The 13,061-nt window shown below is 44.7% G+C and overlaps 1 protein-coding gene across 2 annotated transcripts in view; it reads left to right on the top strand.

Moving 5' to 3' along the window:
• The window catches only part of CAPRIN2 (caprin family member 2), a 743,926-nt gene that overhangs the window by 658,752 nt on the left and 72,113 nt on the right, over positions 1 to 13,061 (top strand). For both annotated transcript variants that reach the window (XM_069228195.1, XM_069228194.1), the window contains one exon: positions 297 to 360. In XM_069228195.1, coding sequence (XP_069084296.1) covers positions 297 to 360 — 64 coding nt within the window. The remainder of the gene's footprint in view (positions 1 to 296; positions 361 to 13,061) is intronic.

The following is a 13,061-nucleotide window of genomic DNA, read 5'->3' as shown; positions in this document are numbered from 1 at the left end:
CTCAGCCTACGTGGGGAAAACAATCTAAGATGGAGTCGACGCCCATGCGCAATGGAGCTGAAAGGGAGGAGTCACTCGGTCCTGTGACTCGAAAAGACTTCTTAGAAGAAAAATAACTTGTAACACTCCGAGCCCAACACTGGATGGCAGGAACAGTGCACATCATGTGAATCTGCAGCGCAGCATGCCACGAACAGAAGTACACTGGGTAAGTGACATTTTCCATATATAAACACACAAAGTAAACATACTTTGCCGAATTACATCGTTAATAAAAAAAACCTATTGTTTTGTAGGATGGAAGTTACCAACAGGGATATAAGCGTGGAACATCTGGTGGGCAGCGACCAAATTCAAGAGGTCAGAATGATCCTATGTCAAAATAAATTCTGCTATATTTTGTATATTTTACTTGTACTTTGTGGTCCAAAATCCCTTTTCTCTAATGTTAGATACTTAAATTGTTTGTTTTCTCTTTGTATATTGCTTAAATCCAGTATCACAACCTGCCGAGGGATGATGATTCGAGTTAAAGGCTGCAATTCTAGCTTTCCATCCCCCAAATCTATATCATGAACTGTCCTTAACCATATCGCAAACTGATGTGCAAAAACTAGTGAAATACATTGCATAAGGATAGCAAAAGTTTTATGAAAGTGTACTCTCCCAAGGTTCAACATTGGCACATGTATAGGAACCACATTTTGTTATATCAAGTTGTATGGATTCAGTATGCTTCTAGAACTGTCTGGTTTTGCATTGGGTACCAGTGTGACAATTTCGAAATTGGTCCGTCATACTTCATCTAGCTAACCCAGGATAATCTTCTCTACAACTAGCAGGAGGTAGATTTGCTGGGTGGAGGAGAGGAATATTAAGATAAACTGATAAACATTTATGAAGTTGTTCCCAGTTTTAGAAATGTTTTGCCTCATAACTTTTTTGTTGAAAACCTATTTGTTAATGAATGTTAACTCTTTTCATCCCTGCTGCGTTTTGATTATTGGGGGGATATTACATCCCTGAAGTCTAGCCAGCTTCTATCTATCCATCCGTAAGTATTGAACAGTTTGTTGTAATTCTGATACAGACATCAAATTGCAGATTCCTTATCTTAGAATTTCCCCCAGGCGCCAGTCTGGATCTGCAAATTTTTTGAGCAGTACCCATGCGTGCCGTTAGGTGGTGTCGATTAGTCCTGCATCTGTTGGCATAGTCAGATAGAACAATGTGGGTCCTATATAGGCACTAGCCCGGCGCATTGACATTCTTTCCGCGCCAGCCTAGCACTGCTCTCAAGAGCCACCCCACAGTCATTTTTGACTTTTTGGTGAAATTTTTTGAGTGTTGACACTCCAGGTGTGTCGAGGATGTCTTCGTGTAAGATCGGGTTCAAGCCCTGTGAATCCTTTCATCTGGCGATTCTGATGGATCCGCACCTTGCATGCCTGTGGTTTCTGGAGTGTGACTAGAAGGTACGCTCCAGGTGCCGGGCAATGAATTCAGAAGCTTTGAGGGACCATCCCCTAAAGCTCGTAGCGGCCCGGCGCTCGGCTCTGTGGTGCTCCCAATCTCAATCAAGAGGAAGGTCCTGAGAATGTTCAGTGAGCCCTCATTCATTGCTGCCCCACTCCAAATCCTCAGGACGGTTGGGTGAGTTAAGGCACAAGAAACCGAAGAAGATAAGCATTGTTAAACTTCACCATGCCTGCTGATGAGACGAGGGAAAAGGAGCATCATTGTTTGGCTCCACGCCTCCCCCGAGTTTCCGGGAGCTGTAGTAACCCCTGCCCAACTCAGTTTTGAGGCCATGTGCCTCATTTTTGGCCAGTCTGACCCTGATGGACTGCCCTCGGGCCCTGCAGAATCGGAAGGGGCCCTCTCTGATCCAGCACCGGCTCCTTCGACATCTGCCCTTAGGGGCTCCCATGGATCAGTTCCTGGATCTAAACCTGTCAGTTGTACCTGTTCCACCTTCCTTGATGCCGGTTTCGATGTTGATTCTGACGCTGCCTGTGACCACATGTGGCATTGACCCCATCCTCATTGCCGACTGAAAGAGTGGGACCGGCGTGGCACAATGCTGATTCAGACTGACAGGCCCCCCCTCCCTCCATGTCACATCATGAGCCTTATTCTTATGGGTTGGGATACAGTGAGGAGTGGGAGGGGTTGCTGGACTCTCTGGAATACCAGTTACAGGACCTTATTGACTGACCGATGGGCCTGGGTGAATACTTCCCTTGACCCTGGCATGTTTTGTCCCCTTACTGTATGGCGTTGCGAAGAGCGGCCGAGGTCCTGGACCTCGAGCTGGCTTCGGTGGCAGTCAAGACAAACCTCCTGACAGAGCTGCTTCAGCCTGGTGCTTCATCCTCTGAACCCCTGGTGCTCTTTAATGAAGCCCTTACCAATGTCCTGCTGGGTAGCTGGTCCAAACCCAGCACAGGACAATTGCCCGCTACCATAGACCTGGGCCTAACAACCCTAAATTCCTGACCCAACATCCCACGCCTGAGTTTGGTCATTCAGGCGTCTTCCTCTTCTGGCACATTCCCATCCGCACTCTGAAGGAGGCCCGGGCTGTTCTCTCCCAAGCTGTGGATGACGGGAGAGATGCTGCCAAGTTCATGATTCATTGTGGGCTGGGCACGACTAACTCACTGGGCAGATCGGTTGCATCAATGGTGGCCTTGAGGTGCTATGGTTGGTTGAGGATGTCTGGATTTTCAGGGAATGTACAGCAATCACTTATGGATACTCCCTTCAATGGTACCCATCTTTTAAGAGAAAAAGTGGACTTTGCACTCAAGCGATTTAAGGAGTCCCAAGCTACGGATCATTCCTCTGCCCTCCGAGCTGCTCCTCAACCCCTCCCTCCCCCCCAATCTGCTTTTCACCCCATTCTTGGCTACAGAAGAATTGCCAGCCACGTCCATTTCCCTCCAGCCACCATGCCACGCATGCTGCTCAGCCTCTGCATGGCTGCAGACGTGGGATCAAACGTGCCTGTGGATCAGGGAGCCATCGGTCAGCCTAGTCAACTTTCCCTTGTGGAGGTGGCCACATGGGGAGGCGGAGATCAGAGGCGTATGGGCTCCAGCATAATCCAGGCTCCACAGCAATCTGGAGCTTAGGACGATCAGGCTTGCATTGAAAGCATTCCTTCCCTCTCTCAAAGGGAAAGTAGTGCAGGTGTTCTTGGACAAACCCACTGTCATGTGGTGTACTGCAACAAGCAGGGCGAAGTTGTGTCGTGTACCCTTTGTCAGGAGGCTCTGTGCCTCTGGACATGGCTGGAATTTCAGGGCATGCATATCTCTGGTGGTTCAACATTTTGTGGGCTCTCTGAACGTCAGAGCGGACAAACTCTGCCGTCAATGCATGGTTGATCACGAATGGCATCTCTAACCAGAGGTGGCGCAAGGTCTCTTAACAGTGGGGTAGAGCCTTGGTTAGATCTGTTCATCTCTTCAGTGAACGCCCAATGTCAGCTGTTTTGCGTGCTGGAGTTTCAAAGGCAGCACTTGTTCAACAATGCTTTCCATCTTGAGTGGAACTCGGGCCTCTTATATGCCTTTCCGCCAATACCACTTTTCTTCTCAAGAAGATCAAGAATGACCAGCCCCAAATAATCCTTGTGGTTCCGAACTGGGTGCCAGGAGTATGGTAGCACGAGCTTTTAAGCATGGCCATCGAACCGCCACTCACACTGCCTCTTTGGGAGGGTCTTCTGTCGCAGCAGCAGGGGACAGTTCTCCACCTGAACCTGTCCAGTCTTTGCCTTCTTGCGTGGAGATTGAGTGGCGGCATTTGACATCTTTCGACCTTTCGCCTGAAGTCTGTAATGTTATCTTGGGTGCTAGGTGTCCTGTCACCAAAACCTTATACGACTGTTGTTGGAAACAATTTGTGGCATGGTGTACCGACAAGTCTATTGATCCCATTTCTGCACCCCTGTCTGAGGTTCATTTGTTTGTACTCTTGCCCAGCAGGGATCTGCTCTGGGCACCCTAAAAGGTTATCTGTCTTCCATCTCTGTTTTCCTCAGTCTACCAGATCAACCCTCCTTGTTTAAATCTCCCATTGTTGGGAGGTTCCTCAAGGATCTTACCCACATGTTTTCACCTACCCCACTCATAATGCCCCAGTGGGATTGAACTTCGTACTAGCTTACCTCATGTGTGCTCCTTTGGAGCCCCTTTGTTGGTTATGTGGGTGCAAAGAAAGTTTTTGTGGCCCAGGAAAGGACCATCTCTAGATGGGTTGTTCTCCACATCAAAATGTGCGACACTTTGTTTGAGAAGCAGCCCCCTGAGGGCTTGCATGCTCACTCTAGCAGAGCAACTGCCACAAGCACTAGGCTTGCACACAGAGTTCCAATCCTGGACATCTGCCAGGCAGCAACGCGGGCATCCCTGCATACGTTCACTAAACACTATTGCCTGGAAAGTCAGGACAGCAGGGATGGCTACTTTGGCTGTTCGGACTTTTGTATGATCTTTGTAGGAAAATACCCTCTTTATGGCATGATTACTTGCACTTTTTGCCTGCCGCCAGTGTGTTTTGACTGTGTTCACTGGGATCCTGTTATCCAGGACCCCAGTGACTGTGCTCTCTCCCTCTAAATGTGGTTGCTTAAGACTTCGCACACCCCATATTTGGCATACTGGTGCCCCCATAAAAGTCCCTAGTATATGGTACTTAGGTACCCAGGGCATTGGCGCACTAGGGGGTTCCCCCTGGGTTGCAGAATGTATTGTGCCACCCATGAGAGCCTATGCAAATGGTGTCTGCAGGCCTTCCACTGCAGCCTGTGTGAAAATGTGCATGCACCCTTTCACTACAGGTCACTTCGTCACCACTATGGCAGGCCCTCCTAGCCCTGAGGGCAGGGTGCAGGTACCTGTGTGTGAGGGCACCCCTGCATGAGCAGAGGTGCACCTATGAACTCCAGCTCCATTTCCCTGGACTTCGAAAGTGTGGGGAAGCCACTTTACCTGTGTACTGGACACAGGTCACTACCTATGTCCAGCTACATAATGGTAACTCCAAACCTGGGCATGTTTGGTGTCAAACATGTCTGAGTCATACCCCAATACTGTTACCAGTTTTGGTTATATGATTCCATGCACTCTTGGGGGCTCCTTAGAGGACCCCTAGCATTGCTCCTACTAGTCTTCTGGGGATTTCCAGGCAGCCCATACTGCTGCCACTCAGGCAGGTTTCTGCCCTCCTGCTGCTTGACCAGCTCAGGCAGAGGAAGGCAGAACAAAGGATTTCCTGTGGGAGAGGGCGGTAACACCCTCTTCCTTAAAAATAGGTGTTACATGGCTTCCGAGGGGTAGTATCCCCAAGCCACCAGTATGGTTTGAAGGGCACATTTGGTGCTCTCCTTGCATAAACCAGTTTGCACCAGTCCTGGGACCCCTGGTCCATGCTCTGGTGCGAAACTGGACAATAGAAAGAGGAGTGACCACTCCCCTGTCAATCACCACTCCAGGGTTGGTGCCCAGAGCTCCTCCAGGTGGCTCTTGATTCTGCCACCTTGAATCCAAGGTGGGCAGAGGCCCCTGGGAGCATCTGAGTGGCCAGGTCAGGCCGGTGATGTGTCAGCCCCCTCCTGATGGGTGGTCACCCTGTTAGGTGACCAATCCCCCTTCCTGGGCTATGTCTCCTGCTTGGGTTGGTTCTCAGATTTGATGTGCAAGATTCCAGCAGGACTCTTCTGCATAGTTTACTTCATCTTCTGGCCACTGGGACTGCAACTGGACCCTCCAGGAACCAACAATCTGACAACTTCACTCTGCAACATTTTCTCTGGCTCCTTCCAGCAACTGCAACATTTCCCTGGGTGTGCATCCTCTGAGGGCGATGAGTCTTCAGCCTGCACAAGAAGGAATTTCTTGGAGTGAAGGAGTCACTCCCCTGCATCCGCAGGCGCCAACGATGACCGGCTGCATGGATCCTCCCTCCTCCGAAAGTGCGTGGATCCTGCATCACAGGTGGTAGTCTGGAGTGGTCCACTTGGTCCTCTCTACCAGCTGTCCAACTTGGGAGATGGTAAGCCCTTGCCTTTCTTTGCAGGACAGCCCCTGTGCACCTTCACTCTTGCACCTACCAAGGCTTGTTTGTTCCTCCTCCGAGGGATCTTTAGGCTCTGTGTAGCCTGTGCCTCCATCTCTCTTCCCTGCAAAGCACAGTCTTCTGCCTGCTGCTCCACTGACGTTTGACTCTTCAGGTGTGCTGAGTGGGCCTCACTGTGACTCCTGTGCCTGCTGCCCATGGGCCACCTGTGGGGGCTGCCTCCTCTTCTTGTGACTCTCCCAGTTGCTGAGGGTCACCTCAGATTCATTTTCTTGGGTCGAGTCCCCCGGGCCGTGCTGGTCCTCTTCAGCCTTGCAAAACCTTCACCGATTCTTGCATTTGCCAAGGCTTGTTGGTGGTTTTCCAGCACCACTGACTGACTGCATCACAATCGCTGACATGGGACTTCACTTGCATTACTTATGGAACTCCTCTTCTGTGTGCACTGCTGACTTTCTTCATCGACTGTCAACCTGGTCCTGCATCCACAGAAGAGTGGGTAGTGGTTCCTGCCACAGCCGAACACTCCAACTGGAACTGGACTTGGTCGCCTTCTTTTGCAGTTCCTCTTCTGTCAGGATCCACCTTTGTTTTCTTCCAGTCTGGGTCTTGCACATTTATTTTTCTAAATTTCTCCTGTGGGTTTGGGGAAAAACCAGGTACTTGCCTCCTCTCTCCTGGTCGCTGGGGGGCACCCATTGTACTTACCATTTGAGGGTCCTAGTTCCTCCAGCTCACCTCCACAGATTCCACTTCCTTGGGTGGGGAACTGCCTTTCACTATCCACTTACTATAAATATGGTTTGGTTTCTCCCTAGGGCCTTCACTATTTTCTATTGTTTTACTATTTGCTGTTGCTTTCTATGCTAATCACTGACTTGTAATGCGTATGTATGTGTGTTTACTCACCTCCTGGTGGAATATTGCCTATACAGTATTTTAGTATTTGTGTTACCATAATAAAGTACCTTTGTAACACTGTATGGTTCTTTCATGTGTATAAGAGCTGAGTGACTACAGTGATATTGCATAAGCTTTGCATGTCTCATAGATAAGTTTTGGCTGCTCATCCACAGCTACCTCTAGAGATCCCAGGCTTCCTAGACACTGTCTACACCGCACTAATAGAAGATACCTGGACCTGGTATAAGGTGATAACACCATAGGTGCTCATCACACACCAGGTCAGCTTCCTACAATTGTGGTTTGCAGATCCACCTCCAGGGACGGTATTGCTTGGCTATCTATTCTAAGGTAAGGAATCTTCAACTAGAAGTCTTTATCAGATGAACAAGTTGCTTACCTTCGGTAACAAATTATTTGGTAGAGACATATTCTAGTTGCAGATTCTTTACCGACTCACCCATCTTTCCTGCTCTGCAAACTGATTTCTAGGGATAGGAACTCCCTTTCGGGGCCCTAGTTCTGGCACAACAGTCTGTTCTTCATGGCTCTGTGCTTCTGGCGTGGAAAGTCGTGAAAAGAAACTGATGTCAGGACGCTGGTGTGGTGCCTATAAATGACTGATGTCATCACTGCGTCCACGACGCCAACGACTTACGCGGAGTTGACTGATGCTACCTGACTGCACACAAGGGTACTGCTCGAAGAAAAATCTCTAGATCCAGTCTGACGCCTGGGGAAATTCTAAGGTAAGGAATCTGCAACTAGAATATGTCTATCGATCATTTGTTAACGAAGGTAACTAACTTGTTCATTAATTGCCATGCTTCCAGGTGCAAGCATTTGCAGTCACCCTGGTGGGGAAGCTGAGCTGAAAATAAGCCAGAACTTCTTCCTCAGGCCCCTCCTGAAACACATGTAGTTGGACTCAGCCCCGAGTCCTCTATTCATTGTAGGACTCTGTCCATCAAGGGTCCCACTTCCATGTTTGATGGCATTCTCTTTAAGGAATAAGATGTACAGGATCTTTCAGACATGTTGGAAATAGTTGGTCTTTGTCGATATCTTGGACCTTGGCCTCTATTGTTGCTGGTTTATTAGAGTAGTTTAAGCATATTCTTAGTGACTAATAAAAACCAACTTTACGACTTTGTGACAGTCTTCCTCACGCTGTGCTCCTTATAAAGAATAAATATAGGCCCAAATGGATAAAAAGCTGCTTATTATTGTGCCTAATCTAATGTACATCTCTAGCTGCTTTATTTACTACTGCAGACCCCCTTGCTCTCTCCTGCCTGTTCAAAAGCAACAGCTGCAGGGATCACGCTCAGATAAGCCGGTCACTTTAACTCTGTGGATACTGAACAAGAGAAATAGTGAAAGCACATTATGTAAAGGGGAAAGCTCTAAATAAATGGCCAATTTGTTTACATTGAATTAAAAACCTATGCAAAAACTACCAAGTAAATTCAAAGTAATCTATTCCATAAATTTAACTTTTACACAAAACTATTCCCATCAGAAATAACAATGGAAACATCCATATCCCTAGGTATGAAGCCTTAATTAACACATTACATCTTATAATAAGTTAAATTAAATTTTTCTTGTTCCTCCTTAAGAGGCAGCTTGGAGTGGCAAAGAGTTTTATGCATAAAGGTACTCAAATCTTGACATTACATTTCTGTTGTGAATCTGGTGCCATTGCGATATCGTGTGCACAGTGGATAAAGTTGCCATTCTAAGTGTGGAACAAAAACAAAGGTTCACTCAAGGTTTGTGAATAAATGTGAAGTCCCAAGTAACAGTTGCGAGAGCACAACTTACATGAGATAGAATTCCAGTATATAGGTGGTTAGAGCTCTAGAATACAATTTCCCAATCCAAAGAAATAAATTCACTCTAGCTAATCACTAATATGAGGCCTCTGAAGACAACACTCTAAAAGGACAAAGAATTCCAAGATGCAAGTAAATTATTTGAAGCAATGCGGCGGAAGGTGTTCATGGATGCACAACAATTAGAAAATTTTAGAAAACGAACTCTGCATTTGGTTTGAAGACTCAACTGAAGAGCATAACACGGGTGAAGAGCATAATACGGGTGAAGACTAGAGCCCAATAAGAGGATTTAGCTCTTCAACAGGGAGGAAAACCAAACACCTGTTCATGCCCCTAGGTAAAACCTTTATAGTTGGTGTACCGCAGCAGAGCTTACATCTCCAGATTCTCAAATCCTGTGGAAGATCCTTGAATCCAGTTGAAGCCTGACACTTAGATGAGGAACACTGTCAGGGCTTTTGGGGTATCAGGTTGGGGAAACCAATTGGCTGTACTATGATGGGGTAGGTTGTCAGGCAGCATAAATGTGGCAAGCACAATCCTGAGCAATGTGACTCCTTTTACACGAGCACGAACAGCATCCTGAGTGACAATGACCTGAGCAAGGAATGGAAGGGGGAGGCTTATGCCCAGCACCAGAGGTAGATAGGAGCGATGATGAATGCCTGTGGCAAGCCGTGACATCAGTCTTGAGACACTTGCATTGGCAACACCTCATTGAGTTGGATCTTCCAAATAAGCTCCTTCTGATCTTGTTGACAGTTTGCATCAGTTGTACAGTACACATAGTTGTAGTCTTATCCACCTTTACTGTTGAAACGTAGGAGGATCTTGTCAGTGGGAAAGACCTATTTTCATCAGTGTACAAGTATGATTTCGCTGCTAGTGCAATTTTCTGACCTTCCGAGTATGCAAGTTAAACGAGCTTTATTTGTTAACTGTCGAATTACCAAGTCACAAGAATAATCTTGAGTTTACTTGAAGGTTAAATCGATCCTATCATTTTGGGAACCTTTTTGGATGTGTGGGGCAGCTCACTCTTTACCAGTAAAGGTAAGAGTAAATCAAATATAGGGGTTCACTCCTCCTGCATAGTGTGGCACATGTTTGTCCAACATTTAAAAAAAAAAAAAACGTGAATCTGAGTACAGTTGGAGCCTCTAACTTTGGATACATTTCAAAGAGCCCATTTGCTAAATCTTTTCCTTTGGTAGCTCATTGCCCAGGAACGATTGCATTTAATAACCCAATCTTACTTTTCCTAAGACATGTATTCTATCTTGGTGTCACACGTGTGGTAATTATTTCAACCACATGCTCTGATAAATGATCCACAGACATCCTCCACATACTACATTTAAATCATCCTTTGAAAGCTAAATATTTTTTTTCAGAGAGTAACAGGACTGTTTTTATACCTTTGTGATAGTTTGATTCCATGCTTGCTCCTTCTCAGCCTCAATACTGCAATAAATTGTGACCCATACTATAAACATCGTTGTAAACCATTACCCAAATCAATAATGCTTCTATACTTTTACCTGAATAATTGTGTTAGCAAACGTGTACGGTGATCATCATGTACAGTATGTCTTGCAATGCCGCTACAAATTGTGAAAATTCAATACTAAGCTCCAGCTTGCATCCGGTTTTAGTACTTGGAAAATAAGAGAATTAATGATCTGTTCTATGTGGGCTAGTATACCCCAGTATTGTTCGAGTCTCCAGTTTCTTGTAGTAAAAACTGCTTATGTTGATGAAAATCACGCAGAGCTTTGAATATTATTAAAAGTTTAACACTGGCAACATCAGACAAGTTTACATGTTTGTTTTAAATTTAAACCTTTCAGTTTTTGTAGGCTGGGTCACACACACAGGAGACCTACTTATGGGTTTCTCAAGAGCTACTAGTAGCTCACAAGCTACTTGGAGAATATTTAGCTTCAGAATTGAGGCTTTCAAGGAATGATGTCCAGTGCTAAAACAGTTGTCATTACTTCAGACTTCTAACTCCAGCACCCCCACACAGCCAAGAGGACTTTCCCTCTGAGAAGCTTCAAAGTGATGATTACTTAAAATCATTTCTGGTATCCACGAACAGAATCTTCCATTTGGGCTTGCTGCTCAGAGTGCAGAACAGAAATATGAGCTTTGTGTGTCCTTAGGGCATCCGTGGAAGCACACTGCTCTAAGAACAGTTGAATTCAAACTCTTATCTGGGAGAGCCTGACTGTAAAGATCTATTTATATTGTCCAATTTTACAACTATCAGCTGACTATAGAATAAAGCCAGGTTCGCAATGATGAAGCCTTTATATCACCTGAATGTTAACTTTAGTGAACTAGTATGATGAGTCTTCCTTCTCTGTCTAAACAGGAAACCTAGGAAACGTCCCTAAACTTGAAATTACTACTAGCATGTCACAACTCATTTTTTTTTGTTTTTGTGCACACTTGGTCGTTTACGACCTGCCCTTTATTTTGCTTCACCACTTATGTCTGTCAGTTGCATGGCAAAATATACCTCCGCATGAAGTAATGAGGGATAGCAGACTTCAGTCCCTTCAGTTGTATTCCCAGCATGTAGTTTTTTTATTTTTTTTATTTCCCCAATAGCTGCTTCTTTCATTTAACTTCTGGTAGTCCTGCCTGATAACTTGAGAACAGTATTAAATGTAATATCATTGGTAAGTACAACTTCTCAGTGATCGGAGACCGATAAGCAGTACTAGAATAAACATTGTGAGATTGCAGCGCTGGAAGCTCTGGAAGCTGGGTCCCTACCAGATTTTTAGCTATTCGCAATTTACATTACATGTAATGCACCTAAAAGTTGGAGAGATGTTCCTTGGTTATCCAGAAAACTTGACATGTATCCAGACTGAAATTTGTTACTTATCATAACTATCGGAGCCTAATATTGTTGAAAAAAACCTGTTAGGTTCCTAATAGCATTTTATATTTTGCTATTGACTGAGTGTCATGAGTCTGAAGGCCTTACTTGAAAGTATAGCATGTAAAAAAAACTTTGAGAAAGCCCACGAAAGTTATTCAGTGGTTACTGGTTTAATTATGTAGCTAGGTCTTGTAGATTCCTAGTACATGATCTATCATTATCATCCTTCTGCCTTTCAAAAGAAATGCATATGTTTCACTAGATGAGATTGCATGCTATAATGTATATTTGTCCTAAAGGTGTTGCTATATTCTAGGTACCAATCGTGGAAATAGTAAGGAAGATCAGTGGATGCCAAATAGAGGTCGTGAGAGAGGGTATTTCAGAAGAAGGGAATGGAGGAAAGCACGTTTTCCATTTGAGTCAATGGGACGCACAGAAGTACAGCAGAAGATTAAACACCCCTAAGCACAGAGAGGGAGATGTATCAACATAGTTTAGTAACAATTATATATAGATGATTGTGTCAGAAGTAATATTCAATAAAATGACGATTTAAATTATTTTTAAACCATTTGGTTAAGCTGTCTTCTATATTGATCACTAATTCGAACTGTATTTTTTAGACTCCCCACAATTCTCTAAGTAAATTTTGGTGCTACCGTTGTGTGCACCTTAATTCAATCAAGACTCTAGTCAATGATTAAATCTTCTTTAAAATAAGTTCAATATAGCATATTTCTTTATTTTTGTATTTTAGTTCGCTGTAGGAGAAGGTGCTATAAGAGCTATCAAATTCAACATTCATCTGATCACCAGGATTTTGGGACCATCATTGTAGTGAGAAATAAGTACTAGCAAAATGTAATTTAATTGAAAGTAAAGTTTCCACCAAATTACTACTCTGAAAAACTGAAATCTAGGACAGTAGTATTGGAAGCATTTATAGTGCCTTCAGACTTCATTGAAAACAGGCAGAGCTAACTGCTCCGCTTAAATGTAAATTATGCTGATGGTTTTTATATTTTATCGCTTTGGCAAATGAAAGATCCGACTCGTGGTCAACACAATATTCCCTTTGTTAAAGATGGAATGCTGGGATTAGGAGTCTGATATCCTTTCTTGTCTCAGCATGTCATTGGATGTCACCTACACAGATAAAATGCAAAAGTCTGAAGAACAAAAAGACTTGTATTTACAAGCTGTAGAGAGGAAAACTAGTGTCAAATTAAGTGAAAAGCTTACACATTTAGTTTTAAAAATCAGAAGAACCACTGAACGACTTAGTTACAAGAAATAATCATATGGACATTATTATAAAAGCAAAAACAGCA

The sequence above is a fragment of the Pleurodeles waltl genome, chromosome 4_1, assembly GCF_031143425.1.
Source record: "Pleurodeles waltl isolate 20211129_DDA chromosome 4_1, aPleWal1.hap1.20221129, whole genome shotgun sequence".
Classification (NCBI taxonomy): domain Eukaryota; kingdom Metazoa; phylum Chordata; class Amphibia; order Caudata; family Salamandridae; genus Pleurodeles; species Pleurodeles waltl.
This window is presented reverse-complemented; position numbering and strand designations above follow the sequence as displayed.